This window comes from Bombina bombina, chromosome 9, assembly GCF_027579735.1.
Source record: "Bombina bombina isolate aBomBom1 chromosome 9, aBomBom1.pri, whole genome shotgun sequence".
NCBI classification, from domain to species: domain Eukaryota; kingdom Metazoa; phylum Chordata; class Amphibia; order Anura; family Bombinatoridae; genus Bombina; species Bombina bombina.
This window is the reverse complement of record NC_069507.1, coordinates 244,781,521-244,808,473: the sequence shown is the minus strand read 5'-3', so window position 1 is coordinate 244,808,473 and position 26,953 is coordinate 244,781,521. Positions and strand designations below refer to the sequence as shown.

The 26,953-nt window shown below is 40.7% G+C and overlaps 1 protein-coding gene across 5 annotated transcripts in view; it reads left to right on the top strand.

Annotated features, from left to right (window-relative positions):
- The window catches only part of RBM20 (RNA binding motif protein 20), a 415,808-nt gene that overhangs the window by 343,790 nt on the left and 45,065 nt on the right, over window positions 1-26,953 (top strand). For all 5 annotated transcript variants that reach the window (XM_053692751.1, XM_053692749.1, XM_053692750.1 and 2 more), the window contains exons 8-9: window positions 16,720-16,799; window positions 17,040-17,646. In XM_053692751.1, coding sequence (XP_053548726.1) covers window positions 16,720-16,799; window positions 17,040-17,646 — 687 coding nt within the window. The remainder of the gene's footprint in view (window positions 1-16,719; window positions 16,800-17,039; window positions 17,647-26,953) is intronic.

Below are 26,953 nucleotides of genomic sequence, written 5' to 3'. Positions count from 1 at the left end.
CCTTTTTTTACATGAACTTTCTTAATGTACTCACAGTTACAGGTGTCTTTAGCGGTTTTTTCTGTTGCTGGAATTTAGACTCAGGGGACAATGGACATTCATAGATGATTAGCCTGGAGGGGATTGTGTGGGAAAAAGAGGGAATGAACATAACTTTGCCCCTTTTTTCCCTCATCTGTTATGATTTGTTTTGGTTTATGATCGATTTCTATAAACATAGGTATATTGTCTATAGTTTTTTTATATATTATGCACATACACACACACATAGATTCTCAGACACACACAGAGGCACATACACACACAGAGGCACATACACACAGAGGCATACACACACAGGCTCATATATATATATATTATGCACATACACACACATAGATTCTCACACACACACACACACACACACACACACACACACACACACAGAGGCACACACACACACACACAGAGGCACATACACACACACACACACACACACACACACAGAGGCAAATACACACACACACAGAGGCACATACACACAGAGGCACACACACACAGGCGCATACACACACAAAGGCACATACACACACAAGGGAATATACACACACACACAGAGGCACATACACATGTACACACACACAGAGGCACATATAAACACACACAGGCACATACACACACAAACACACACAAAGAGGCACATACACACACAAACAGAGGCACATACACAGGCACATACCCACACACACACACAGAGAGAGGCACATACACACACAGAGAGAAGCACATACACACACACAAGCACACACACACACACATACACACACACAGAGGCAAATACACACACATAAAGGCACATACACACCGAGGCACACACACACTGGCGCATACACACACAAAGGCACATACACACACACCCAAGGGAACATACACACACACAAGGGAACATACACACACACACACACGCACACACACACACACAGAGGCACATACACATGCACACACACACAGAGGCACACACACACACACACAGAGGCACATATACACACACACAGAGGCACATACACACACACAGAGGCACATACACACACAGAGAGGCACATACACACACACAGGCACATACACACACACATACACAGAGAGAGGCACACACACACACACAGGCACATACACACAGGCACATATACACAAACACAGAGGCACATACACACACACACAGGCACATACACACACAGAGGCACATACACACAGGCACACACAGAGGCACATACACACACAGAGAGGCACATACACACACACACACAAACACAGGCACATACACACACACAGAGACACATACACACAGGCACATACACACACACACACAGAGGCACATACACACACACACAGGCACATACACACAGGCACACACAGAGGCACATACACACACAGAGAGGCACATACACACACACACACACACAGGCACATACACACACACACAGAGGCACATACACACAGGCACATACACAAACACACACACACACACAGAGGCACATACACAAACACAAAGGCACACATACACAGGCACAGAGGCACATATAGACACACTGCATACATACAATATACAAAAATTATAATGATTTTTTAAACAGAAATAATTTAATATATAACACCTTAATTTCTTAGTAGGCACTATTTTTTTGTTTTAAGCAGTTCTGATATTTACCTCAACTTGGATACACACACACAGAGAGGCACATACACACACACAGAGAGGCACATACACACACACACACACACACACACAGGCACATACACACACACAGAGACACATACACACAGGCACATACACACACATACACAGAGAGAGGCACATACACACACACACAGGCACATACACACACACACACACACACAGAAGCACATACACACACACACACACACAGGCACATACACACACAGAAGCACATACACACAGGCACACACAGAGGCACATACACACACAGAGAGGCACATACACACACAGGGGCATACACACAGGCACATACACACACACAGAGACACATACACACAGGCACATACACACACACAGAGACACATACACACAGGCACATACACACACACACACAGAGAGGCACATACACATACACACAGGCACACACAGAGAGGCACATATACAATATACAAAAATTATAATTATTTTTTTAAACAGGAATCATTTAATATATAACACCTTAATTTCTTAGTAGGCACTATTTTTTTTTGTTTTAAGCAGTTCTGATATTTACCTCAACTTGGAAACATGCATACCTTCCCACTGCCCACTGAAACTGTCCTTTGCATACATTGTTTGATCTGTCAATTTTTTACCTCTGCAGCAGGGCAGAAGAATACTAAATACCTAGAGAGCATGCCCTAGATATCTATAAGAAGCAATCTATGTTGGCAGCTCAAGTTGCAGACTTTGGCCTCTATTTATCAAGGTCTGTCTGACCTGATCCGACAGTGCGGATCAGGTCTGACAGACCTGGCTGAATACGGCGAGCAATACGCTCGCTGTTTTCAGCATTGCACCAGCACCAGTGCAACGCCGCCCCCTGCAGACTCGCGGCCGCCAGCAGGGGGTGTCAATCGACCCGATCGTACTCGATCGGGTTGATTTCTGGCGATGTCTGTCCGCCTGCTCAGAGCAGGCGGACAGGTTAGGGAGCAGCGGTCTTTGTGACTGCTGCTTCATAACTGCTGTTTCTGGTGAGCCTGCAGGCTCGCCAGAAACACAGGGCATCAAGCTCCATTCGGAGCTTGATCCATATGCCCCTGAATCTACAGATTGCTTCTTTTCAGATAGTTGTATTTTTTAACTTTCTCAATAAGCTTTGAAGCAGGGAGCTGCTGTAGAGGGATCAGTCCTTCACACATGACTACACAAGGGGCTGGCTGCACATTTACAGACACATTTGAAAGTAAATGGGAGGTATTGCGTTTGTAATTGAATCAAATGTGTAGTTTGCAGACAACCCCTTGTGTAGTGAAACAGAAGTGAAGTGCTGCACTTAGAAGCCACTGCAGGCAAATATGTATGTAAAACATAAATATCTGCTTTATTCTGGATTTGTTTTACCTAGTTCAGAGGCTTCAGACATTTCCAGCTAAAAAAGAAGAAGGCTGTTAAATCGATATAGGTTGTAGAAAGAGGCGCTGGTTCATAGGGGATTCCTGAAGATTCCACTCTGTGTTCCACAATTCTTCCCAGAAAACTGTGTCTTTATAGATTAATTTTGAATAAAACGGCTCCACAAACGCGTTTCAATGGATATTCTGTCTTTCTCAAGAGCAGTTAAAATATAGTGTGGCTTAAAAGTCATATGACTTTTAAGCCATATTATATTTTAACTGCTCTTAAGAGAGACAGTATATCCGTTGAAACGTGTTGAGCTCAATAAAGCTACTTTTTATACTCAAAGAAATCCGTATCTATCTTTCCTGACTGTTTGTGGAGCCGTTTTATTCAAAATTACTCTATAAAGACACAGTTTTCCAGGAAGAATTGTGGAACACAGAGTGGAATCTTCAGGAATCCCCTATGAACCAGCCCCTCGTTCTACAACCTATATCAATTTAACAGACATTTTCAGCTGCCTGGCTCTCACTCCCAGAGGAACGGACATGCTGTCTTCCTGCCTTTCCCAACTTATCCTTGCGGTGTATTTCAATCATGGGTGCCAGCTCTTAGCTGGTATTAATGCAGCAGGGCACACAGAGCACAGAGAGCAGCACTGTCTAAGAGCTGCTCTCCTTCTCCAAGGCTGCTTACCTGCTCGTTTCAGCATGAGGGAGGAGGGGCTCTCAGTCAAACACAATAAATTAGCAGCAAGTATCGCTCTGCAAAACCTCTGCTGTCAGGAGTCCCAGACTCCCAGGAGATCACGCACAAAAAAATATATTGCTCCGTATAATGAGCACAGTCAGTGTGATGTGATGAGTGATCTCAAAAAGTGCCGCCCCCATAAACCTGTCACGCTAGGCACCGGCCTTGTTGGCCTATGCCATAATACACCCCTGAAATGTCCCCATATCCGGAAGAGAATAAAGTATCACACTGTGAACTGTTTATTTCAATGTCCCCATAACCTCATGCAATTTGCAGCCCTACTAGGCATAATTCCTCAAAGAAATATAAAGGACTTACCGTCCGGGATAAAAACTGTCGAGCAGGCACAGCGCCTCAAGGTCTGATAGTCTCACCAAACACATCTGACAGGGACCTGAAGATAAGGAGAAAACAGTGTAAAGCGTTAACACTGATTTCCCAGGAGGGGGTAGCTTTAAGTCTAGATAGTGGTCAGAGATCATTCCCTGCGACATCTAGAGCCAGCGTTCACCACAATTTTCACTGAGAGGATTACATGGTTACTTAAACACCCCAGTCCACACTTGAATGGAACATACCCATTAATGGACTACAAATTTCTTCTAACAATTCTCTGCCATCCTCCTATAGTGACGAAAGGCAAAGAATGACTGGGGGGATAGGGGAAGTGGGTGGGATGTTTATAGATTTTGTCTGGGGTGTATTTTCCTCCTCCTGGTGGCCAGGTGTTGATATTCCTAACAGTAATGAAGTCATAGAATCTCCCTGCCTTTGGAAAGAAATCAATGTTTTAGCTCTGTTAGCAGAAAATTGGAAATTCAAATCAGACACCCCTACCACCACCACCACACACAAATATATGTTGAATGCAAGTGCAACTAGATAAATAACCACTCAGGAACTCTTTATTTAAAAATAGAAGATTCAATATTTTAGGGAGTGCAGAGTTTTCGTTTCTGTAAAATAGAATAGAATTTCATTTGGAGAAGACATAATGCAAATATCTGATTTTGTTTAACATCTGCAAGTCTGATGCTAAAGCCGACAGCTAAATTTACAAAGTTTGCCAGGAATTTGTTGTTCAGTTAATTTGGAAAACATTTACAACAAATTTCTACATATTGGAAGCTTTAGTAGCAAACCATTTAAGCCCCCATTTGTTGATTGAAACCGCAAACAGCTGTGTTCCATGAGCTGTATAAGTCTAACTCTGTTAAATGATTGCAAGCTGTCATTTCAACAACAGTTTTTGTATGTCTGTGTCTATATTTTTATTTATACAAAAAGCCAAGCTCAGGTTGTTTGAAGGATCACTGAGATTTTTTAGCCACTGGTGAACTGGGTAGAAATAGAAACCACATACTTGCTTAAAAAAAGAACTACAGCTGTTTGGGTTGAGTTCAGCTGAATATCCCATATATATCTTCCTTTTTTTTTCTAAACTTGATATATTTCTATTTATTTAAATAACAGAAATGACTAGCATTTAGGATAGAATAACATTATTTTTTTTAAACCAGTTTCCAAGTTATTTCATACATTTATGTTACTACAGGTAGAAATCCCAAATATGGAATTCCAAAATCCAAACTTATTCTGAAATCTAAACTTTTTAATTAATACTTTAAAAAAATATATTCTAAAATGCAAATAATAATCTATATGTATTTAAAAACAACAAATATAACCTTTCTGATAATCGTACTGTACTATCTTTCTGATGGTACTATGACTGCAAAAGTATAAAAAATAATATAAAACTACCTTTAGGTTGCATGTATAAACTGTATTATGATATGTAAATGTCGCCTAAATTGCATAAGATATTATTTACACTTGGTTCCATCCCCTCTCCAAACTGTCCCATTTTGCAGATGCAAATATTCCAAAATCCAAACTATTCTAAAATCCAAACCTTTTCCGGTCTCAAGCAGTCTGGATAAAGGGTTTTCTACCTGTACTAATTTATTTCCATGTATATATTGTCTGCATGTGAGGGTTAGGCTCAACCTCAAGTAAAAAAGCTTTCGTGGTATTTTTCACATATGTCAAACCACCCAAGTTGAGAGTAGTAAAGCTATCTGCCTTTTTGAGCTATGGATCAGATGGAAGAAATCCGATCAGCATTAAATTGTATGCAATAGCAGATCTACAGAATAGTAAATCAGGGATGAGCTGAATAGTATAGATAGACTGAACTTGATACCCATGTCCTACAGTCTTCTTAAGCTGTGTACAATAATTGACAATTAACCTGTATGGATAATGGTACTGAGTGTTATTAGCTGATCCCAAGGTCTGCAAAGAAAAGATTGACATTCCCTAACATTTAGCTCTGGGATAGTAAGAGTGTATAAGATGGGCTTGTTTGGGTCAGCTGCATGACCCCCTGATATTTTACTTATCCTAAAGTAAAACAATTACATTTTCTACCATGTGCATCTAGAAAACCGTGCTACAGATTCCTTATGTAAAATCAAGGAAATATAACCATGTGGTGAAAGAGAAATTAAATAAATAAACAAGTAACACTGTCACACTTGAGTACTTATTAAGAAAAAAAGTAGAATAGCTATCAGTAGAAAACACAATAAGGTATTTAAAACAGTGATATAATAATGTTAAGGAAGCTAAGGTTTACAAAAATCACTACTAACTGATGAACTGTGAAGATAATCAACTCTATTTTAATGGAACTTGGGGAATCTATGTCAGGGCCTCATGTCTTAAGAAAAGTTTAAAAATAAAATTTATGCTTACCTGATAAATTTCTTTCTTTCCGGACACGGAGAGTCCACAACGTCATTCCAATTACTAGTGTGATATTCATTCCTGGTCAGTAGGAGGAGGCAAAGAGCACCCCAGCGAAGCTGTTAAGTGTCACTTCCCTTACCCATAGCCCCCAGTCATTCAGCCGAAGGGAAATGGAAAAAGAAGATAACACAAAGGTGTAGAGGTGCCTGAGGTTTAGTAAAAAAAATATGGTCTAATCTTAAGGGTGTGGTCGTGGACTCTCCATGTCTGGAAAGAAAAAATGTATCAGGTAAGCATAAATTTTAATTTCTTTCCTAAGACATGGAGAGTCCACAACGAAATTGCAATTACTAGTGGGAACCAATACCCAAGCTAGAGGACACGGAATGAACAGGGAGGGAGAACAAGACAGGCAGACCTAAACAGAAGGCACCACCGCTTGAAGAACCTTTCTCCGAAAAGAGGCCCCAGCCAAAGAAAAAGTATCAAATTTGGAAAATTTGGAAAAAGTATGCAAAGAGGACCATTTTGCCGCCTTGCAAATCTGTTCCATAGAAGCTTCATTTTTGAAAGCCCAAGAAGAGGAGACAGCCCTAGTGGAATGAGCCGTAATTCTCTCAGGAGGCTGCTGTCCAGCAGTCTCATAAGCTAAATGAATCATACTTCTCAACCAGAGGGAAAGAGATGTAGAAGTGGCCTTCTGACCCTTACGCTTTCCTGAGAAACAAACAGGGCAGAAGACTGACAAAAGTCTTTAGACATCAGCTGAACCATGATATGTGATAAACCATGATATGTGATATGCATTATACTTATGGGGTCTAGGACTTACTTAGAGCGTGCTGAATATTTAACACTTACATATACCTTACCCACAGGATAAAGCGGAAAGCTATAAAAGTACTGAGTTACTTAGTTTGTAACAAGCTACTTTTCTGACAGTAACAGTCCGTTTCTTTTGGCTGTATTACAAAAATCTTTAGTAGCCTGTAGGTAAAATTTTAGAGCACGCACAACATCCAACAATTTCCTGATTAATGTTTCGATCCAAAACCACCTTAGGGAGAAACCCAAATTTAGTACGAAGGACCGCCTTATCCGCATGAAAAATAACGTAAGGCAAATCACACTGCAGAGCCGTGACTTCAGAAACTCTACGAGCAGAGGAAATAGCAATAAGAAACAAAACTTTCCAGGATAACAACTTAATATCTACAGAATGCATTGGCTCAAACGAAGCCTGCTGCAAAACTCTTAAGAACTAGGTTAAGGCTCCAAGGAGGAGCAACAGGCTTAAATGCAGGTCTGATTCTGACCAAGGCCTGACAAAAAGATTGAACATCTGGAACATCCGCCAGACGTTTGTGTAAAAGAATAGACAGTGCAGGAATCGGATCCTTCAGAGAACTGACTGAAAAACCCTTCTCCAGACCTTCCTGAAGAAAAGACAAAATTCTAGGAATCCTGACCCTGCTCCAAGAGAAGCCTTTCAAATCACACCAATAAAGGTATTTGCGCCATACTTTATGGTAAATCTTGCGAGTAACTGGCTTGTGAGCTTGAAGCATGGTATCAATAACAGATTCAGAAAATCCACGCTTAGCCAAAACTAATCTTCAATCTCCAAGCAGTCAGCTTCAGAGAAACTAGATTTGGATGGAGGAAAGGATCCTGAGTTAGAAGGTCCTTCCTCAGAGGTAACCTCTAAGGTGGAAGAGAAGACATCCTCACCAGGTCTGCAAACCAGATCCTGCAAGGCCATGCAGGAGCTATCAGAATTACAGATGCTCGCTCCTGTTTGATACGAGCAATGACTCATGGAAGGAGAGGAAACTGAGGAAACAGGTATGCTAGATCGAAATCCCAAGGAACCACCAGAGCATCTATCAGGGCGGCCTGAGGATCTCTTGACCTTGAACTGTACCTTGGAAGCTTGGCATTCTGACGAGACGCCATCAGATCAAACTCCGGTACCCCCCACTTGAGAGTTAACCTGGAGAACACCTCCGGATGGAGAGCTCACTCCCTGGGATGAAAGATCTGTCTGCTCGGAAAATCCGCCTCCCAGTTGTCCACTCCTGGAATGTGGATAGCCGATAGAAACAATTGTGAGCTTCCACCCACTGAATAATCCGAGCCACCTCCTTCATGGCCAAGGAACTCAGAGTTCCTCCCTGGTGGTTGATGTAAGCCACTAAGGTGATGTTGTCCGGCTGGAACCTGATAAACCGGGCTAAAGACAACTGAGGCCAAGCCATCAGGGCATTTAAGATCGCTCTCAACTGCAAGATGTTTATGGGGAGAGAAGACTCCTCCCGAGTCCATAGGCCCTGAGCCTTTAATGAGTCCCAGACTGCTCCCCAGCCATTGCAGGCTGGCGTCCATGGTCACAATCACCCAGGAGGGTCTCCGGACACATGTGCCCTGAGACAGATGATCTTAAGAAATCCACCAAGTGAGAGACTCTCTTGTCAACTGGTCCAGATCTATCCTCTGAGACAGATCTGAATGGTCTCTATTGTCTGAGCATGCATAATTGTAGAGTTCTCAAATGGAATCGAGCATAGGGAATAATGTCAATGGAAGCGACCATCAGACCAATTACCTCCATGCATTGAGCCACTGATGGCCAAACAATAGACAGGAGAGTGAGGCAAGAGGAGAAAAGTTTGGATTTTCTGACCTCCGTCAGAAAAATCTTCATAGATAGGGAATCTATTATGGTCCCTAAGAAACACACCCTTGTAGTTGGAACAAGGGAACTCTTTTCTCCAAATTCAGTTTCCATCCATGGGAACATAGAAACGACAACAAGATCTATGTATGAGAGTTTGCTAGTTGAAAAGATGGCGCTTAAACCAATTTGTCGTTCAGGTAAGGCGCGACCGCAATTCCCTGAGACCTGACAACTGCCAAGTGAGCCCCCAGAACCTTTGTGAAAATTCTGGGAACTGTGGCAAGGCCAAATTTATAGTGCTTGTCTAGAAGAGCGAATCTCAGGAACTAGTGATGATCCCTATGGATGGGAACATGAAGATACCCGTCCTTCAGGTCTATGGTCATCATGAACTAACCCTCTTGGACCAAAGGAAGAATGGAATGAATGGTTTCCAAGGACGGTACCCTGAGAAATTTGTTGAGACACTTTAGGTCTAAAATGGGTCGAAAAGTTCCCTCTTTCTTGGGAACCACAAACAGATTTGAATAGAATCCTAGACCCTTTTCCCTTACTGGGACTGGAACAATCACTCCCAGGGAGGAAAGGTCCTGAACGCAGCTTAAGAATGCCTCTGTTTTTACCTGATCCGCAGATTATCTTGAGAGGAGGAATCAGCCCCTGGGAGGACGAGTCTTGAATTCTATTTTGTAACCCTGAGATACTATTTCCACAGCCCAAGACTCTGGGACATCGTGTATCCAAGCTTGTCGAAACAAGGAAAGTCTGCCCCCACTTGATCCAATCCTGGACCAGGGGCAGACCCTTCATGCTGACTTAGTCTCAGATGAAGGCTTTTTTGATTGCTTCCCCGTATTCCAAGTCTGATTGGGTCTCAAAGAGGACTTGGACTGCTCCAGCTTGGAGGAGGGAGAGGAAGACTTTTGACCTTTAAAGTTACGAAAGGAGCTAAAATTAGAACTTTGACGTCCCTTAGGTCTTTTTTTCTTGTCTATTTTTCTTGTCTTGTCTTAGAGGCAGTCTTCAAGGTCTAAGAAATTAACATATGAACCTCCTAGATTTAGCTTTCAACTAAGAATACAAAGAGAACAAAGCAAAATTGGTGATAAAAGTAAATTGGAAAGTTGTTTAAAATTTCTTTCCCTATTTAAATCATAAAAGTTTTTTTGGACTTGACTGTCCCTTAAAATGCATTTTGTGTGTCTTATTTTCAGTACAGTAGAAACATTAACCAGTGGTATTAGACATGACTGCAGTCTGATGGAAACAACTGAGTAACAACAACTTCAGAAGCTTTAAAAGACTACAATGTCTCTTGTGCGCATTTTTTATTTCAAAGCAGTTCAAAGGCCTATTTGTTATTGTTTAAAAAGATAATCTCTTTATTACCCATTCCCCTGTTTTGCATAACCAACACAGTTATATTAATACACTTTTTATCTCTGTGATTATCTTGTATATAAACCTTTGCAGATTGCCCCCTTATTTATGTTATTTTGACAGACATGCATTTAGTCAATCAGTGCCCTCTCACTTGTAAATCTACGGGCGTGATCACAATGTAATCTGTATGTCACACATGAACTTATGCTCTCTAGCTGTGAAAAACTGCCAAATGCATTGAAATAAGGGGCTGCCTTCAATGTTTTAGAAATTAGCATATGAGCCTACCTAGGTTTAGTTTTCAACAAAGAATACCAAGCGAACAATGCATATTTGATGATAAAAGTGAATTAGAAAGTTGTTTAAAATTCTATTCCCTTATTTGAATCATGAAAGTTTTATTTGGACTAGACTGTTCCTTTAATATGCACAAACACCAGTTGGGAGGGTTTTGTTAATAGTTATAGTATACTGAATTAATAAATATAATATAATAATAATTTATAGTATAAGCCAGTTAACTAATGAGAAAATACTAGCACACAGATCATGCAAGATGTCTGCATCCAAAACATGGAAACAATACTTATAAAAGGGACATGAAACCCCCAATTTTTCTTTCATGATTCAGACAGAACATACAATTTAAAAAAAGTTAACAATTTAATTCTAGTATAAATTTGCTTTGTTTTCTTGTTATTCTTTGTTGAAGAGATATCTAGATAGGTAGTGTGCGTATGTCTGGAGCACTATATGACAGGAAATAGTGCTGCCATCAAGTGCTCTAGCTAATGTATAACATTCTTGGAAAACTGCTGCCATATAGTTCTGCAGACACGTGCCTGCTCCGGAACTTACCTTCCTGCTTTTCAACAAAGGATACCAATAAAAAAGAAGAAAGTTTGAGGATAGAAGTAAATTGGAAAATTGTTTAAAATTGTGTGCTGTGTCTGAATCATGAAAGAAAATGTTGGGATTTTATTTACCTTTAAGAAAATACCTGAATATCTTATCTATAGCTTTTCAAAAAGGTATGCAGTGTTAATCACACTGTTGCCTTGCATGTGCATAACGCCTGACTTGTCTTGTGCTTGAAACAAACAATTGGTGTTTATATTATCTGAAATAAACCTTCCCTGTGACCCTAAGGGAAGATAAACAGTCTATGGGCTTGATTTATTAAGCATCGAGTGGACATGATTCTCTATAGCGAATCATATCCACTGGACATCGCTAAATGCCGACAGCATAGGCTGTCAGCATTTATCATTGCACAAGCATTTCACCAGAAATGCTTGTGCAATGCCACCCCTGCTGTCTGGCAGCCAATTGGCCACTAGTAGGGGCTTTTAGGTGGCGGAGAGGGTAAAGAGCGGCAGCCTTACGATTGCTGCTTCTTAACTTTGGGTCTCCGAAGCAACAACCGCTGCTTGATAAATGGTGCTTTTCTTTATCATTTATTACAGAGAAGGCAAATCTACAGACGTCTTATCAAATTCAGGTTTGAATTTTTTTTTTATAATTTCTATGGTTTATTAGAGGTCCCTTATTATTCAATGTCTGTATTAGTATTTGTGTGTATATAATGGAATTCTTATATCTCTAAAAACATAAATTATGCTTACCTGATAATTTAATTTCCTTCTGTATGAGGAGAGTCCACGGCATCATTCCTTACTGTTGGGAAATACTGAACCTGGCCACCAGGAGGAGGCAAAGACACCCCAGCCAAAGGCTTAAATACTCCCCCTACTTCCCTCATATCCCAGTCATTCTGCCAAGGGAACAAAGAACAGTAGGAGAAATATCAGGGTATAAATGGTGCCAGAAGAGAAAAACAAATTTTGGTCCGACCATTGGAGTATACGGGCGGGGGCCGTAGACTCTTCGTATACAGAAGGAAATTAAATTTTCAGATAAGCATAATTTATGTTTTCCTTCTTAATATGAGTAAAGTCCATGGCTATCATTCCTCACTGTTAGGAAAACTATACCCAAGCTCTAGAGGACACTGAATGATAACGGGAGGGGTTAAAAAATGGTGGACCCTAATCTGAGGGTACCACAGCCTGCAAAACCATTCTCCCAAAAGCTCCTTCGGCTGAAGCAAAAACGTTAAACTTGTAAAATTTAGAAAAAGTATGTAAGGAGGACCAGGTAGTCGCATTACAAATCTGATTCATAGAGGCCTCGTTCTTAAAGGCCCAAGAGGAAATCACCGCTCTAGTGGAATGAGCCATAATTCTCTGAGGAGGTCTAAGTCTTGCTGACTCATAAGCTAAGTTTATAACACTCCTCCCCAAAAAGATAAGGAAGTTGGAGAAGCCTTCAGATCCTTACGCTTCCTAGAGTAGATAACAAACAAGGAAGAAGTTTGTCTAAAATCCTTAGTAAGCTTGAAGATAAAACTTCAAAGCTCGAACCACATCCAAATTATGAAGCAAACGTTATTTTGAAGAAGAAGGATTAGGACACAAGGAAGGAACCACAATCTCCTAATTGATGTTGCAATTAGACACAACCATAGGAAGAAAATCCAAGCAGGTACATAGGACAGCCTTATCAGTGTGGAACACCAGATAAGGAGGCTCACATTGCAAGGCAGCTATTTCAGAAACTCTGCGTGTCGAAGCAATAGCCAGTAGAAAAAGAACCTTCCAGGACAATAATTTGATGTCAACTGAATGCATAGGGGCCTATCTATCAAGCTAGACCGCTGCTCCATAACCTGTCCGTCTGCTCTGAGCAGGCGGACAGACATCACCGGAATTCAACCCGATCGAGTACGATCGGGTTGATTGACACCCCCCTTCTGGCGGCCCATTGGCCACGAGTCTGCAGGGGGCGGCGTTGCACCAGCCGCTCTTGTGAGCTGCTGGTGCAATGCTGAATACGGAGAGCATATTCCCTGAGTGATGACCTCCAGGACCCACGGGTCCTGCACGTCCCCAAACCAAGCTTCTGAAAAGAGCGACAGTCTGCCCCCTACGTGATCCAGAACCGGATAGGGGGCCGCCCCTTCATGCCGACTTTGTCTTAGCGGGCTTCTTGCTCTGCTTGGATTCATTCCAGGACTGAGCCGGCTTCCAAGTACTCTTAAATTACTCTGACTTTGCAGAGGGCTGCTGACGTTGGGATTTATCAGAACGAAAGGAACGAAAATTAGGACCTTGTCCCTTAGGCTTGTTCCTCTTATCCTGCGGTAAAAAGGCACCTTTGTCGCCAGTAACCATGGAGAAAATTGAGTCCAGGCCTGGACCAAATAAAATCTTTCCCTTAAAGGGGAGTGAAAGAAGTCTGGACTTAGAAGTCATGTCTGCTGACCAGGACTTCAGCCAAAGTGCCCTACGGACTTGAACAGAAAAACCTGAAGCCTTAGCATTCAGGCGAATAATTTGCATATTTGCATCACAAATAAAAGAATTAGCAACAGCTGCTGCCGGTCGAAACAAATATCCCGTATGTTAAAACATCTTTCTTAACAGAGTTTCTATCTTCTTATCCATGGGCTCTTTGAACGATTAACTATCCTCAAGCGGGATAGTAGCGCGTTTAGCAAGCATGGAGATAGCGCCATTCACCTTGGGGATGGAACCCCAAAACTCTGAGAGTCCGGGACCGGGAACAATTTGTTAATGGAAGATGAAGGGGAAAAGGAAGAACCAATCCTTTCCCATTCATTCTTAATAATGTTTGCCATCTTTACAGGAACCCGGAAAGTTTGCGGTACAACCCTGTCCTCTTAGACCTTATCTAATTTAGGAATCAAAGGTTCCTCAGGCAATTTGGACTCTGGAACCTCTAACGTAGCCAAAACTTCCTTCAACAGAAAGCGTAAATGTTCAATCCTAAATCTAAAGTCTGATTCCTCCGCACCTTGAGGTTTAGAGGCAGCAGACTCCGACCCAGAAAGTGTGCTCTCTGAAGTGTCAGATAATCTTATATCAGATAAATCCAACAAACTAGTTGATGACCCCTGGGAAGGATAGCAACATTTGACCTTTCGCTTGCGCTTAGCAGGGCGAGTTAAAGCACTAAAGGCCGCAGACACCTTTTACCGCCAGACGGTAAAAGGTCCCCTCTAGATGGAGGATTAGGAGTGCTACGGGAAGCTGCATGTGTATTAGGAGATGACTGTAGGGTGCGCACCTCACAGGACGGAGACTCCTCAGAGGTGGATGGCTCAGTGGTATCAAACATATTAACCTTCTTTGACATGATTACTTTTTCAAGGCATGTGGAACATAGTTGAGCGGGCGGGTATACCACGGCTGCCTCACAATATAGACAGGTATTAGAGTTAGGTAAAGAGGGAGTATCCTCTAACGCATCAGAATCCTCCATAGCTTGCGCTTACAAAGCAGACTATTGATTAAGAAGAAAAAACGGCACCTTTATACCCCCAATGCCTGGGGCACTCACCATCTCCTATAACCCAGGCAAAACAGAGAAACCGCTTCCCCGGTAACCAGCACAGTCAGGAAAGAGGAAATAAAGTGTGACCACACCCGGTCACATGGAGCGTAATGCAGGACCGCCCCTGCTATAAGAGCAAAAAAAGCGCGGCAAGCCTTTCAAGCTGTGCAACTCTAAAAACAAAAGTAAAAACCTGTATGTTCCAACATCTGCCTAAGCCCAAAAAAACATCTCACACATGTTGCAGCATAATCAAATAAATTTATGTGATTAATCCCTACTGTTCAACAATCCCCCTCAGGAGATATTAGCCCTTGATTCCATTCAGATAAAAGGAGCCACACTGTGACCCTGTCTTCTGGCGTTATCATATGTGTAAAAAATGAAACGATCTTACTGGAATCTATGCCGTGGAACAGAAACACAGCCTCTCAGTGACAGTCTTGTAGCATCGCTCCTGACATGTACTTGAGCGATGGAAGCAGGCAGTGAAACTCATCAACACTGATTGCTTAGGAGCTGTTAATACGAGTGTGGATGGGTTCGCAGAAAGACTCTCCCTGCATCTCCAGACTCTAACTTTCGTCAAAGCTCTCATTGAGAAGCTGACAAGACTTCTTAAAACTCCAGTCCCATTTTGAAGGGAAGATACCCTTCAAAAGGAACTACTCTGAATCTTCTGACACTTCTCTGCAAACCTCCTGTGACAAAAGGCAAAGAATGACTGGGATATGAGGGAAGTAGGGGGAGTATGTAAGCCTTTGGCTGGGGTGCTTTACCTCCTCCTGGTGACCAGGTTCAGAATTTCCCAACAATAAGCAATGATGCCGTGGACTCTCCTCATATTAAGAAGGAAAGTAACTTGATTATTTACTCAGTGTTGTATTATCAGTATGTGCAAATGAAATCCAATTTTTATTACACATCTAGTTGTGAATCCCCTCCAAGTCACAATTTGTACAAACTTACTGCGCAATACAAAAGTATTAAACAAGGCAAAATATCTCATTCATTTGAGGAAGTTTAGTTATGAAATAAAACAATTTTTTGTTAATATGTGTGGAACAAAAATGAATAGCCCTTAAAACCCTGTAATGTCGGTGTTAACCATTCCTGTCTATCAATCTTCAGACTACCTCAGTCACTTAGGTGCTTTGCTTTTTATAGTGATTGAAGAAATATAAGGGGGACGAATTATCAAGCCCTAAATGGAGCTTGATGCCCCTGTTTCGGGGTGAACCTTCAGTCTCGCTTGAAACAGGTCTGCTGCCTCTGAAGCTGCGTTCTGCTATACTATATGATCGGGTTGATTGACACCCCCTGCTAGCGGCCGATTGCCGATCTGCAGGGGGCGGCATTGCACAAGCAGTTCTGGTGAAGTGATTGTGCAATGTTAAATGCCGACAGTGTATGCTGTTGGCATTCAGCGATGTCTGTCGGACATGATACGCTACAGCGTATCATGTCGGACAGACATTGATAAATTGGCCCCTAGGCCTTAGTTTGTGTGAGACTGATCTATATGTCTATATTTTACTTCTTTGTAGTCAGTATTAAGTTCACAAATTATTTCATATCAGTTCTCTTTTTGTTTTATTTTTATGTTTTTGCATAACAGAATAGCTTTTCCCATTCAAGCTTTGTTTCTGTTTCTTCTTAGAAACCTGGTAAGAACGTTGATGCAATTATCTACGACATACATTCACAGAGAGAAAGAGATCTCTTCCGTGACACAGACAGGTAATCAATAGTTAAATATAATTAATTTATAGAGCATCATTTTAAAAATGATAAATTGCCCTAGTAATTAGACATCAGGATAACTGCAGCAGACCATTTTAAATAACTTTTGAGTAATCAATTTTCATTCCATTTCAAAATGGTGGTTATAAATTGTAAATTATACATAATAGTTAACATTATTATTTGGTTTGTTTATGGGTTATTATTTATAACTTATATGCTACTGTTTGGGTGCAGGTATCGAAATGAAAGGACAAGGTCTCGCAGTCCAATCAGCCGCTCTTTGTCTCCAAGATCACATACTCCTAGTTTTACTTCCTGCAGTTCTACTCAAAGCCCTTTGGGTGCATCAAGAGCAGAATGGGGAAATGGAAGGGATTCTTGGGACCAGTCAGCTTATGGTAGGTGGGAAGATGAAAGGGAGCAGGCTCTTTGGAGAGACAATGGAGAAGAGAAGAAAGATAGGACAGATCACTGGGTGCATGATCGGAAACATTATTCCCGAACATTTGAAAAGCAAGATTTTGATGACCGCAGTGATGGGCCTAGATGTCATCGGGATAAAAAAGGCACCTCACATTCATCATCAAGACATAAAAGAGATGGAGAATATTATAGGAAAGAGGCTAAGTCAAAGTCAGAGTCAAAGCCTCATGAAATGACTGGGAAACTTAAGAGAAAGGAAGAGAGTAAAGTACGAGATTCCAGGGGAAGTCATGAAGAGGTTACAAACAAGAGAAACAGTTCACAACCCAAGCCATGTAAAGTGGATGATAGCCGAGAATTGAATGCGGACAAGAAAAAACACGATGATAAAGATGTCTGTAATAAAGACAATGAACAGGTAAACAAGTAGGAATTGAAGATGTTTCCTACAATATTCTTACACAAACTGTTATCTTCACAAGAAATCAGTTAAAGGGCATTGTACAAAACAATTTCTATTATTTATTTAAGAGCATCAAATATTCATGTTAAAATGTTTGTTTGTTTTTTTGCATGAAAAAGGTTAAGTAGTTTTTGAAAGAATAGATACTCTCATTTTATATGACTAATAAATACACCAGTTTTTTCAGGGTCTCAAAGAGCATATCTAGAGGAATTTTCATCTAGGCTATTTATTACACATCTTCTCTTTGGGCAACACCAGTATGAAAGAAAAAAAAATAAAAACAAGTTCTATTAAATTATTAAAAAATGTTCTAGGCAAAGGCAGTTTAGCAGTAGATGGTACAAGTGACGCTGGTAAAAGTGACGCGTCACCCAAACACGTGCTCTTTCTGACTTTTGAACAGAGAGAAATTTGCTGGCTGTAAAATACTTAACTCACTATATTTTAAAATAATGTTCAAAACAGCCATTCTGACATAACATTATTTTGAGAAGACTGTCTCCCAAAAATGAATTGTATAGATAGAAAATGACAACATTTGCAATTTGCTAATGCTCTTTATTTTACTTCCCTAGGCACGGGACTTGTTAGTTTGTACCAAAATATTTCTTTACATTTTTTTTTACGAGTTGTGTGGTAACAGGGGTGCAGTGCTAACTTGCAGTTTATTCTCACCGCTCACTTACCTGCAGCGCTGGTATTACGGGTTTTTATCAACCTGGCGTTAACAGGCAAGAAGTGAGCGTAGAGCAAAATTGCACTCCACAATGCACTCCAATACCAGCGATGCTTAAGTGAGCGGTGAGCTGGTTATACGTGCTCGTGAACGATTTCCTCATAGACATCAATGGGGAGAGCCGGCTGAGAAAAAGTCTAACACCTGCCAAAAAGCAGCGTAAAACTCAGTAGCACAGCCCTTATGATTCCTATGGGGAAACACATTTTATGTTAACACCTAACACCCTAACATGAACCCCGAGTCTAAACACCCCTAACCTTACACTTATTAACCCCTAATCTGCCACCACCAACATCGCCGACACCTACATTATACTTATTAACCCCTAATCTGCCTCTCTGGACATCGCCACCACCTACATTATACTTATTAACCCCTAATCTGCTGCCCCCAACATCGCCGACACATACATTATATTTATTAACCCCTAATCTGCAGTCCAGAACATCGCCGACACCTACATAATGTTATTAACCCCTAATCTGCCGCTCCAATGTCGCCTCAACTATACTAAATTTATTAACCCCTAAACCTAAGTCTAACATTAATCCTAACACCCCCTAGCTTAAATATAATTAAAATAAATCTAAATAAAACCTACTATTATTACCTAAATTATTCCTATTTAAAACTAAACTAAATAGTTATTAACTATTTAATAACTACCTAGCTAAAATAAATACAAATTGGCCTGTAAAATAAAACCTAAACTAAGTTACAATAACACCTAACACTACACTACACTACAATTAAATAAATTAACTAAATTAAAAACAATTAAATAAATTAAATATAATTAGCTACATTACAAAAACAAACAAACACTAAATTACAGAAAATAAAAAACAACTTACAAGATATTTAAACTAATTACACCTAATTTAATAGCCCTATCAAAATAAAAAGCCCACCCAAAATAAAAAAAAAACCCTAGCCTAAACTAAACTACCAATAGCCCTTAAAACGGCCTTTTGCGGGGCATTGCCCCAAAGAAATCAGCTCTTTTACCTGTAAAAACCCCCCACAAACAATCCCCCAACAGTAAAACCCACCACCCACACCAACCCCACAAATAAAATACTAACTAAAAAAAACCTAAGCTCCCCATTGCCCTGAAAAGGGATGCTTTCACCTCTTCCATTATTCTGCTCCTAGTCTTTCTGTTTAAATGATAACATTCTAGCCATGCAAAATGCATAATGTAAACAGACAAATATTATTTTCTGAGAAACTTAGACCTAGATGATTGATGTCCCTACATGTTTGCTGCACTAGGATTTGGCCCTAGTTGCCATATGCAAAAATACATGTGTGCAATATCAAACATGCCTATATTTACATTTATTTGAACCTACAAGTCAAAAATCTACAAGAATACTTTTTTTTGTGCTTGACTCAAATATACCAATATTATCCTAAATATGGAAAGACATTCAGTATTGTCAAAATTAAGTGTAAAATAACTGAATATCTGAGTAAAAAATCTGAGTAAAGCATGCTAAAGAATTTGGAACAGTGTTAAAAACTAAATAAAAAAACTAAAGAAATTCTGATGACTAAAATACGACTAAAACTAAATCAACATTTGCTGACAAAAACATTTGATACAATGTGTTATAATCAATCCATATCAAATTATTGTTCTTTTGTCAAATTTATGAAAATTAATTTTAATAAATTTTAAGATAAATCAAGACGTTATATACCCTACCACAACAGTTAAATCTGTATTGCATGTTCAAACCTTAATACCATAAATAAAATCAGGTTAATAAACCTTTACTCCAGGAGTATATAATGAGTTTGGAAGTTCTAGAGAAGTGCTAATATCGTTGCTGAAAATGTTTAGAATTTGTGAACAATCACAAGACATGGCGAAAGTTATGAATAATACTCTGGCAGCGGTATTAGTCAGACTACCTGAAATTAAAGAAAAGCAAGATGGCTCTGGGGGTAGATACAGAGCATACAGATGCGTTAAGAACCATGTCTGATACTGCCTCACAATATGCAGAAGCTGAGGGGAGCTTCAGTCTGTGGGTGATATTTTTGACTCAGGGAAGATGATTTAACCTGATTCTGATATTTCTACATTTAAAATTTATGCTTGAGATCCTCCACTTGTTGCTCAGGGAGGTTTTAGCGGCTCTGAATGACTGTGTTACAATCACAGTGCCAGAGAAATTGTGTAGACTGAATAAATACTATGCAGTGCCGGTGTGTACTGATGTTTTTCCAATACCTAAAGAGGTTTACAGAAATTATTAATAAGGAATGGGATAGACCAGGTGTGCCGTTCTCTTCCCCTCCTATTTTTAGAAAAATGTTTCTAACAGATGCCACCACACGGGACTTATGGCAGACAGTTCCTAAGTTGGAGAGAAGAGTTTCTACTCTAGCTAAGCGTACCACTATCCCTGTTGAGGACAGTTGTGCTTTTTTAGATCCAATGGATAAAAAATTAGAGGGTTACCTTAGGAAAATTTTTATTCAACAAGTTTTTATCCTGCAGCCCCTTGCATGCATTGCTCCTGTCACTGCTGCTGCGGCATTCTGGTTGGAGTCTCTGGATGAGGCTTTACAGGTAGCGACTCCATTGGATGAATATACTTGACAAGCTTAGAGCACTTAAGCTAGCCAATTCCTTTGTTTCTGATGCCTTTGTTCATTTGACTAAACTAACGGCTAAGAATTCTGTTTTTACTATACTGGCGCGCAGAGCGCTATGGCTTATATCATGGTCAGCTGTCGTGACTTTAATAAATAAGCTACTTAACTTCCCTTCAAGGGGCAGACCCTATTAGGGCCTGGTTTGAAGGAGATTATTGCTAATATCACTGGAGGAAAAGGTCATGCCCTTCCTCAGGACAGGTCCAAATCAATGGCCAAAAAGTCTTATTTTCGTGCCTTTCGAAACTTCAAGGCAGGTGTGGCATCAACTTCCTCTAAGGCAAATCAAGAGGGAACTTTTGCTCAGTCCATGACGGTCTGGAGACAACCGGACCTGGAACAAGATAAGCAGGCCAAGGAGCCTGCTGCTGCCTCTAAGACAGCATGAAGGAACGGTCCCCTATTCGGTAACGGATCCTGTAGGGGGCAGACTTTCATTCTTCGCCCAGGCGTGGGCAAGATATGCCCAGGATCCCTGGGCATTGGAAATTATATCCCAGAGATATCTTCTGGATTTCAAAGCTTCCCCTCCAAAAAAGAGGAGATTTCACCTTTCACAATTATCAAAATAAAAAGTCCACCCAAAATAAAAAAAAACCCTAGCCTAAACTAAACTACCAATAGCCCTTAAAACGGCCTTTTGCGGGGCATTGCCCCAAAGAAATCAGCTCTTTTACCTGTAAAACCCCCCCACAAACAATCCCCCAACAGTAAAACCCACCACCCACACAACCAACCCCACAAATAAAATACTAACTAAAAGCTCCCCATTGCCCTGAAAAGGGATGCTTTCACCTCTTCCATTATTCTGCTCCTAGTCTTTCTGTTTAAATGATAACATTCTAGCCATGCAAAATGCATAATGTAGACAGACAAAGATTATTTTCTGAGAAACTTAGACCTAGATGATTGATGTCCCTACATGTTTGCTGCACTAGGATTTGGCCCTAGTTGCCATATGCAAAAATACATGTGTGCAATATCAAACATGCCTATATTTACATTTATTTGAACCTACAAGTCAAAAACCCACAAGAATACTTTTTTTTGTGCTTGACTCAAATATACCAATATTATCCTAAATATGGAAAGACATTCAGTATTGTCAAAATTAAGTGTAAAATAACTGAATATCTGAGTAAAAAATCTGAGTAAAGCATGCTAAAGAATTTGGAACAGTGTTAAAAACTAAATAAAAAAACTAAAGAAATTCTGATGACTAAAATACGACTAAAACTAAATCAACATTTGCTGACAAAAACATTTGATGCAATGTGTTATAATCAATCCATATCAAATTATTGTTCTTTTGTCAAATTTATGAAAATTAATTTTAATAAATTTTAAGATAAATCAAGACGTTATATACCACAACAGTTAAATCTGTATTGCATGTTCAAACCTTAATACCATAAATAAAATCAGGTTAATAAACCTTTACTCCAGGAGTATATAATGAGTTTGGAAGTTCTAGAGCAGTGCTAATATCGTTGCTGAAAATGTTTAGAATTTGTGAAAAATCACAAGACATGGCGAAAGTTATGAATAATACTTTGGCAGCGGTATTAGTCAGACTACCTGAAATTAAAGAAAAGCAAGATGGCTCTGGGGGTAGATACAGAGCATACAGATGCGTTAAGAACCATGTCTGATACTGCCTCACAATATGCAGAAGCTGAGGGGAGCTTCAGTCTGTGGGTGATATTTTTGACTCAGGGAAGATGATTTAACCTGATTCTGATATTTCTACATTTAAAATTTATGCTTGAGATCCTCCACTTTTTGCTCAGGGAGGTTTTAGCGGCTCTGAATGACTGTGTTACAATCACAGTGCCAGAGAAATTGTCTAGACTGAATAAATACTATGCAGTGCCGGTGTGTACTGATGTTTTTCCAATACCTAAAGAGGTTTACAGAAATTATTAATAAGGAATGGGATAGACCAGGTGTGCCGTTCTCTTCCCCTCCTATTTTTAGAAAAATGTTTCTAACAGATGCCACCACACGGGACTTATGGCAGACAGTTCCTAAGTTGGAGAGAAGAGTTTCTACTCTAGCTAAGCGTACCACTATCCCTGTTGAGGACAGTTGTGCTTTTTTAGATCCAATGGATAAAAAATTAGAGGGTTACCTTAGGAAAATGTTTATTCAACAAGGTTTTATCCTGCAGCCCCTTGCATGCATTGCTCCTGTCACTGCTGCTGCAGCGTTCTGGTTGGAGTCTCTGGATGAGGCTTTACAGGTAGCGACTCCATTGGATGAATATACTTGACAAGCTTAGAGCACTTAAGCTAGCCAATTCCTTTGTTTCTGATGCCTTTGTTCATTTGACTAAACTAACGGCTAAGAATTCTGTTTTTACTATACTGGCGCGCAGAGCGCTATGGCTTATATCATGGTCAGCTGTCGTGACTTTAATAAATAAGCTACTTAACTTCCCTTCAAGGGGCAGACCCTATTAGGGCCTGGTTTGAAGGAGATTATTGCTAATATCACTGGAGGAAAAGGTCATGCCCTTCCTCAGGACAGGTCCAAATCAAGGGCCAAAAAGTCTTATTTTCGTGCCTTTCGAAACTTCAAGGCAGGTGTGGCATCAACTTCCTCTAAGGCAAATCAAGAGGGAACTTTTGCTCAGTCCATGACGGTCTGGAGACAACCGGACCTGGAACAAGATAAGCAGGCCAAGGAGCCTGCTGCTGCCTCTAAGACAGCATGAAGGAACGGTCCCCTATTCGGTAACGGATCCTGTAGGGGGCAGACTTTCATTCTTCGCCCAGGCGTGGGCAAGATATGCCCAGGATCCCTAGGCATTGGAAATTATATCCCAGAGATATCTTCTGGATTTCAAAGCTTCCCCTCCAAAAAAGAGGAGATTTCACCTTTCTCAATTATCTGCAAACCAGATAAAGAAAGAGGCATTCTTACATTGTGTACGAGACCCATCCAGTTCCAAGAGAGGAACAGGGACAGAGTTTTTCTCAAATCTGTTCGTGGTTCCCAAGGAGAAGGAACCTTCGGACCTATTTTGGATCTAAAGATCTTAAACAAATTCCTCAGAATTCCATCATTTAAGATGGAAACTATTCGTACCATCTTAACTATGATCCAGGAGAGTCAATAGAGGACTACAATGGATTTGAAGGATGCTTATCCTCACATAACGATGCATAAGGATCACCATCGTTTTTCAGGTTTGCCTTTCTAGACAGGCATTACCAGTTTGTTGCTCTTTCCTTTGGGTTAACTACAGCCCCAAGAATCTTTATGGAGGTTCTGGGGTCGCTTTGGCGGTCCTTAGGCCGCGGGGCATAGAAGTGGCCCCTTATTTAGGCGTCGAACATCCAAATTGCCAAGTCTCATACGGACGTAGTACTGTCATTTCTGAGATCGCATGGGTGGAAAGTGAACAAGGAAAGAGTTCTCTATCCCCAATCTCAAGGGTTTCCTTCCTAGGGACTCTGATAATTTCTGTAGAATTGAAAATTTACCTGACGGAGTCCAGGTTGTCAAAGTTTATAAATTACTGCCGTGTTCTTCATTCCATCCGCGCCCTTCGGTGGCTCGGTACATGAATGTAATCGGCTTAATGGTAGCGGCAAGGGACATAGTACCGTTTGCACGCCTACATTTCAGACCGCTGCAACTATGCATGCTCAGTCAATGGAACGGGGATTACACAGATTTGTCCCCCTCTTAAATCTGGACCAAGAGGCCAGAGATTCTCTTCTCTGGTGGCTATCTCGGGTCCATCTGTCCAAGGGTATGACCTTCCGCAGGTCAGATGGGACAGTTGTTACAACAGATGCCAGCCTTTTAGGTTGGGATACAGTCTGGAACTCCCTGAAGACTCAGGGATAGTGGACTCAGGAGGAGACCCTCCTTCTAATAAATATTCTGGAACTGGGAGCGATATTCCATGCTCTTCAGGCTTGGCCTCAGTTAGCAACTCTGAGGTACATCAGATTCAGTCGGACAATATCACGACTGTGGCTTACATCAACCATCAAGGGGGAACAGAAGTTCCCTAGCGATGTTAGAAGTCTTAAAATAATTCACTGGACAGAGACTTTCTCTTGTCTATCAGCTCTCCATATCCCAGGTGTTGAGAACTGGGAGGCGGATTTTCTAAGTCGTCAGACTTTTCACCCGGGGAAGTGGGAATTCCCTCCGGAGGTCTTTGCACAAGATCAAGCAGGAGAGTGCTTTGGTGTTTTTAACAGCGCCTGCGTGGCCACGCAGAACCTGGTATGCAGATCTGGTGGACATGTCATTCTTTCCATCATGGTCTCTGCTTCTGAGACAGGACCCTCTACCTCAGGGTCCTTTCAACCATCTAAATTAAACTTCTCTGAAATGGACTGCCTGGAGACTGAACGCTTGATGTTATCAAAGCATGGCTTCTCCGAGTCAGTCTTTGATACCTTAATACAGGCATGAAAGCCTGTCACTAGGAAAATTTAACATAGATATAGCATAAATATCTTATTGATATGAATCCAAGGGTTACTCATGGAGTAAAGTCAGGATTCCCAGGATACTATTTTTTCTCCAAGATGATTTTGAGAAAAGGGTTGTCAGCTAGTTCCTTAAAAGGACAGATTCCTACTCTGTCTATTCTTTTGCACAAGCGTCTGGCAGATACTCCAGACGTTCAGGCATTTTGTCAGGCTTTGGTTAGAACCAAGCCTGTGTTTAAACCTGTTGCTCCGCCATGGAGCTTAAACCTGATTATTAAGGTTCTTCAAGGAGTTCCGTTTGAACCTCTTCATTCCATAGATATCAAACTTTTTATCTTGGAAAGTTCCTTTTTGGTAGATATTTCCTCGGCTCGTAGAGTCTCCGAGTTATCTGCTTTACAATGTGATTCTCCTTATCTGGTCCTCCGTACGGATAAGGTAGTCCTGCGTATCAAACCTGGGGTTTTTACCTAAGGTGGTATCTAACAAGAATATCACTCAAGAGAGTGTTGTTCCATTCTTGTATCCTAATCCTTCTTCAAAGAAGGAACGTCTATCACACAATTTGGACGTGGTTCGTGCTTTAAAGTTTTACTTACAAGCTACTTCAGATTTTCATCAAACATTTACTTTGTTTGTTGTCTACTCTGGACAGAGGAGAGGTCAAAAGACTTCAGCAACCTCTCTTTCTTTTTGGTTAAAAGCATAATTCGTTTAGCCTATTAGACTGCTGGACAGCAGCCTCCTGAAGAGATTACAGCTCATTCTACTAGAGCTGTGGCTTTCACTTGGGCCTTTTTAAAATAAGGCTTCTGTTGAACAGATTTACAAGACGGCGTCTTGGTCTGCGCTTCATACTTTGCTTCTTCGGAGGCTATTTTTGGGAGAAAGGGTTTTTTTCAGGCAGTGGTACCTTCCGTTTAAGTACCTGCCTTATCCCTCCCTTCATCCGTGTACTTTAGCTTTGGTATTGGTATCCCATAAGTAATGGATGATCCGTGGACTGGATACACTTAACAAGAGAAAACATAATTTATGCTTACCTGATAAATTTATTTCTCTTGTAGTGTATCCAGTCCACGACCCGCCCTGTCATTTTAAGGCAGGTCATTTTTTCATTTAAACTACAGTCACCACTGCACCCTATGGTTTTTCCTTTCTCTGCATGTTTTCGGTCGAATGACTGGATATGGCAGTTAGGGGAGGAGCTATATAGCAGCTCTGTTGTGGGTGAACTCTTGCAACTTCCTGTTGGGAAGGAGAATATCCCATAATTAATGGATGATCCGTGGACTGGATACACTACAAGAGAAATACATTTATCAGGTAAGCATAAATTATGTTTTTACATAAGTGAAAAAAAATTGCGCACCACTTGTAATCTAGAATAGAC